Source organism: Myotis davidii, unplaced genomic scaffold, assembly GCF_000327345.1.
Source record: "Myotis davidii unplaced genomic scaffold, ASM32734v1 scaffold1104, whole genome shotgun sequence".
In the NCBI taxonomy this organism is placed as follows: domain Eukaryota; kingdom Metazoa; phylum Chordata; class Mammalia; order Chiroptera; family Vespertilionidae; genus Myotis; species Myotis davidii.
The window spans coordinates 97701-103332 of NW_006294679.1; the positions used below are offsets into that span (position 1 = coordinate 97701).

General features: G+C 45.1%; 1 protein-coding gene across 5 annotated transcripts in view; it reads left to right on the forward strand.

Moving 5' to 3' along the window:
- The window catches only part of NBN (nibrin), a 39009-nt gene that overhangs the window by 23574 nt on the left and 9803 nt on the right, over window positions 1-5632 (forward strand). For 3 of the 5 annotated variants that reach the window (XM_015567401.1, XM_015567399.1, XM_015567398.1), the window contains 2 exons: window positions 2202-2273; window positions 4365-4520. In XM_015567401.1, the coding sequence (XP_015422887.1) occupies window positions 2202-2273; window positions 4365-4520 (228 nt within the window). The remainder of the gene's footprint in view (window positions 1-2201; window positions 2274-4364; window positions 4521-5632) is intronic. The other 2 variants (XM_015567402.1, XM_015567400.1) reach the window with 2 other exon arrangements.

The following is a 5632-nucleotide window of genomic DNA, read 5'->3' on the forward strand; positions in this document are numbered from 1 at the left end:
ATCTTTCTTCTATCATTGACAGTCCCTCTAGGTTGTGGGCTGCTTGCCTGTGTTCCTGAGAAGCATCTACGGTACCAGTCTATAGAGTGTGTTTTCTTTAGTGAATTACCGGTATGTTTACCGGTAATAAACTTGCACTGTTTTATGTATATGTTTGATTACATACAGCCTTGTGACAGTTTTCCTGCATGTCATAAGCATTTGAATATAAATTAAAATGTTAAAATCAAATCTGATATTGTTTTACCTTTTATTTGGTGTGTGGAAGGTGTGCGGAAGAGGGGGTAGTCTTATACGGCGAGTATATAACAAACTCTGTATTTTGAGTGGAAATGTTAGGGGGTCGTCTTATACGCCCAGTCGTCTTATACGCCGGCAAATACGGTAGTATTTCTAGCTACAGAAGTCATTATCAGAAAAATATAATCCTTTCATTTAAAAGCTTTTTTCAGTTTTAAGAAGGCAATGAATGTGATACTTCTCGTTGACATTGGATTCTTTAGTTATATTTCAGAAAGGCAATTTCTAAACTATGTTGAGGGTAGAACTGCCATTTTCCTATTTGGGGATTGAGATGTGGACTCTAGCCCGTCTGTGGGGTTTTGTGTAAGCTGGAGTAGGAAGCTGCTGGCTAGATCCTCCTGCTGGCGGCTTATTCTGATGTAAATGGCCGCTCTGCCCAAGTCTAGGCCTTACTCTCAGTCTCCCAGCCTTCTTAGGGTGCAAACAGGACTTGGCACCCACTGTGTACACACGTCTCCTTCCCCTCTTTCCACCTCCCAAAGCCCAGTGTGAGAGCCGCCTCCCTGGGTTTCTGGCAGCCCTGCCTGGGAGCCTCCTGTGTGGTGCGCCCAGGGAGGACACTGACGGGAGGGGGTGTTCAGTAATTAGGCAAGGCCCCCTAGCCAGGTTTTGACAAATGGGACAAAAACACAGGTCTAGCCACTGGGATAAGTCCGATGTCTGGGTGGGTTGTAGTTTGATTCTCTGCGATAGGAAATGAAACCTTGTTTGAGAGGATGAGCCAGTTTGAAGGAGCGAGCACCATGGGAGAGGTGTCCGGGGAAATGCTCTCCTTGTGCGAAGCTTCCCGGCGCCGTGTGCAAGCGCAGGCGCGCATGTGGTGGCTGGGCAGGTAAAACACTAATCTCCCTGTGGGTAAATGCATTCACATTCTTTGCCCCTAAGCACGCATAGAGTACATTTGTTTTTCTGTCCTTTCCAACTTTCTTACTAAAATTTCCCCAAATTTGATTACTGAATCATGGAAAATTTCATTAAAACAGTGTGCCTTCCATTGTCTCAGAGGGACTGCAGTTTCACTGCAGCCTTAGGAGCCGTCTGTGTAAGACGCTTTTCTCTAGAACAGGGTCTGGATACATGAATGTGAAGGAGAGTGTGATTATGTACAAGGCAGACTCCAGTTTATTACAGATAAACATTTCAAATAATTAAAGTAACTTTCTTCTGGGATTAAGGATGATTTAAAATTTAATTCTAAACATAAATTTAGATAGACTCCCTTCAAAGTGTTTTTATTTTTAACTCAAAGTAATACGTAATGTAGAAATATGGAAAATAAAGAAACATAATGACAGTTGAAGAACCCTACTGTCTGCAGAAAACTGTAGTTAATATTTTGGTGTTTCCTTTTTTAAAACATATGTTGCAAACTTGGAATCTATTGTTAATCATCTACTGATGATATAGAATATTATGCACTTATATTATGACCATTTCTCATATAAATATATAATTTTGTTAATCCTCATCCGAGGATATTTTTTCCATTGATTTTTAGAGAGAGTGGGAGGGAGGGGGAGAGACACAGAGAGAGAAACATCAATGTGAGAGAGATACATCAATTGGTTGCCTCCCACAGCGCTCCAACAGTCCTCGGACCAACACTCCAACCACTGAGCAAAACCGGCTGGGGCCCACTTCTCATATTTTTAAATGTCCCTTACATTTATAGGTTCAATCCCTGAACTAGATTGCTTCCAGCTCTTTGCTCTTATGACTAACTCATACTGCAGTATATTTTCTACATATATGTGTATTCCTATTCCCATCCCATAGTTTCTCTGGGAAAGATGCCTGAAAGTCAGATAACTGGTCAGGAGCATGAATATTGCTGAGGTTCTCAGCGAGGTACCCTTTTATAACTTCTTCAAGCAATATATATATACTTTCATTTTTAGAAAGAAAATGAAATTGGGAAGAAATGTGAGATCAAGAAAGAATCACTGCCATCAACTAAAGAAGAGTCATCTGTGAGGAAACTTTATTTACTTTTTCTAAAGATTTGACTTCTATGGGACTATCATCTCGTCATTTTTCTGTCAGTGTATATTCTCAGAATTCATTCTCTTCCTGCATTTTGGTCTCATAAGTGTGCCTCCTCTGGAAATGGGTGGATCATGTTGTAACCATCCTACAGCAAACAGTGTGGAGATTCCCTGCCCTCTACCCTATAGATTGTGACCTCGAACGAGTCATTGTCACATCTGTGAACCTCAGGTCTTTTGTTTATAAAATCACGTTAGCACTTTAACAGGGCTGTTGTTTCTATCAAGTAGAGTAATGGATGTGAAAATTTTCTGAACGCTGAAACACACCAGCAAAGTATGAGGCCGTTGCTTTATTCGGCTCCTGATTGCAATCTGTCACTTTCCGATGAACCTTTGCTTGTTTCCCATTTTCCTTCTCTCCCTGTCTTTATCTTAGTCCTGTTAGCAACTTCCTTGTGAAAATATACGAAGCAGTTTAAAAGCTGAGACATAGCCCTGGCTCGTGGGTACTGTTATGCCCAGATTTCAAGATTCCCGATAGACCAACAGGGAGCCAGCCAAGTCCGATGCAAAAGCAGAGAGTCTTTATTATTATTATTATTACAGACCCGGGTCTGGCTCCCAGCCTCTACCAACGCAACTGCGAGATGAGAGGACCAGCCCCATGGGAAAAAAAAGGGGTTTTAATAGGGGGGTGGAGTGAGGGGAGGAGAGATGACTGTGGGCCCTGCCGATTGGCCAGGTACAAGTCGGGTCTTGTTACACAGGATGTGGTCATATCTATGGCGCACACGTCCCTTGATTGTCATTGGTTAGTTTAAAGAAGTCCTGGGTGTGGCCAGCAGAGACTTGGGCTTCTGGGAAGAAGCCTTGCCGAACACATGGCCAAGGTAAGATGGAGGGCGTAACCCTTACCCTGGGGCAAGATGGAAGGCGTAGCCCTCGCCCTTTCAGGTAGAGTGTTGGCCTGTGGACCAAATGGTCCCGGGGTCCATTCTGGTCAAGGGCACGTGCCTTGGTGGCAGGCTCCTCCCGGCCCGGACCCTGTCAGGGGCCTGCTGGAGGCAGCCAGTTGATGTGCTTCTCTCACACCAGTGTTCTCTCTGTCTTTTCCTCTCTTTTCCACTCTCTCTAAAAATCAAGGGGAAAATATCCCCGGGTGAGGATTAACAGCAACAACAAAAATAATTAAAATGGAGACATGGTCTGGGCAGCTGTGCAGTGTGGGTGTGGCTGTTAGTTAATAACAGACGATGTGGAGACTCTTAGTTGGCCAGTGGCCAGGAGGAAGGCTCCAGGCTGGTTTAGTAACTGTTAATCCCAAACGAAAAAGGATCTTTCATTTCAGAAGGTAGTGTGTCTAGAATTAATGATTTTTCTGAGGCGCCAAAAATAATAAAAATTATTGAAAATCCAAGAAAACTTAAATATAGTAGATAAGAACTTGTGGAGTGGAGTGTATACTAATCTTGGAATATGGTTTTATTTGTTTTTATTTTTTTAATATATTTTTATTGATTTCAGAGAGGGAGAGAGACAGAGAAACTTCAGTGATAAGAAAGAATCATTGCTTGACTGCCTCCTGCATGTCCCACACTGGGAACTGAACCTGCAACCCAGGCATGTGCCTTGATGGTTAATCGAATTGTGACCCCCTGGTTCATAGGTCGACGTTCAAGCACTGAGCCATGCTGGCTAGGCTAGAGTATGGTTTTAATGAGAAGCAAGCAGTACTAAGATTTCTTGCCAAGAAAATATGTATAAGAAGATAAATTGTTTATTGAGATGATATTTATTAAAATAGGCTAACAAATTTGATATACTAAGCTTTTAAAATGCCACATGCCCTCTGTCATAGATTAGCGTGTTATGTTTCTAAAGTTAGAGAGTGCTTGAGTAAATACTTTTCTGGTTTTGAAATAGATATGATTTGATTCCAAATACAAAGTTCCGATGCAGAAATAAACCTTTTTAACTGTTCATTCAGCTATTTGGACTTTTTAAATTTAGATTCCTCAATGACAAATAATTTTCCTTTTCTTATCTCTTATCCACCCACTTACCCCGGATAAGAACAAGGACAGGCCCCAGGGTGATGGTGAGATGCCGCTGAGGACGGTGTTGCTGACAGAGTTCAGGTCCCTGGTGGTGAGTGGCTCTGCCTCCAGAAATGCCCCCAGGGTCAGGGGTGATCAGGGTCCACTGAAGAATTTCAAGAAGTTCAGAAAGGTACGTGTTCCTTCATAAAACACCCCTAGAGGGCAGTGTGAAGTGGTTTTAGAACTACTGCTGCTACTAACCAGTGGTCAAAGCAGTGCCAGTTGAAAACTGGTGCTATTTCTCCTGCTTAAGACAGTTAAGGCCTGAACTGACAGTCAGTGCGTGGAACACCTAAACCAGAACCAGCTCCACTGAGACTGGACTCCTCAGTGTGTCCCTGTCCCCCTCTCCCCTGCAGCCCCAGCGGGCGTCTGGCTGCTGCCAGGTACTCTCAGTTCTCATGCAAATCTGTGACTACCGAAGGGGTTCTGTAACCCAGGACGTTATGAAGACAGCAGGTTTGTGGAAAAGAACAGCACATTCAGGAAGAAAACGAGGCTCTGCTGGGTGGGGAGGTGAAGCCTCAGGTCCCTGTCAAGCCCCGCCAGGCAGCGGGGAGTGGCCTCATGTCCCCCGGCCCCTACGCAAGGGCGCAGCAACCATTCGCATATTAGCTCTTTATTATATAGGATGCATATGTAAAGTAAAATTATAAATACACTAGAGGCCTGGTGCACAAATTCATGCACCAGTGGGGTCCCTCAGCCTGGCCTGTGGGATCAGGCTGAAACAGGCTCTCCGACATCCCCCGAGGGATCCTAGATTGCAAGAGGGTGCAGGCCAGGCTGAGGGACCCCACCGGTGCATGATCGGGGCCTTGGAGGGTTGCAGAAGGTTGGCCAGCTGGGGAGGGACCACGGGAGGGCTCCAGGCGTGTCCAGCCCGTTTCGCTCAGTCCCAATCGGCCGGACCCCAGCAGTAAGCTAACCTACAGGTTGGTGTATCTGCCCCCGGTGGTCAGTGTGTGTCATAGCGAGCGGTTGAGTGACCTTAGCATATCATTAACATATTACACTTTGATTGGTTGAACACTTAGCATATTAGGCTTTTATTACATAGGACTAGAGGCCTGGTGTACAAAAATTTGTGCACTCGAGGGGTGGGGGAGGTCCCTCAACCCGGCCTGTGCCCTCTCGCAGTCTGGGACCCCTCTGGGATGACCACCTGCTGGCTTAGGCCTGCTCCCGGGGGATTGGGCCTACGCTGGCAGTCAGACATCCCTCTGGCAGCCCGGCAGCCCT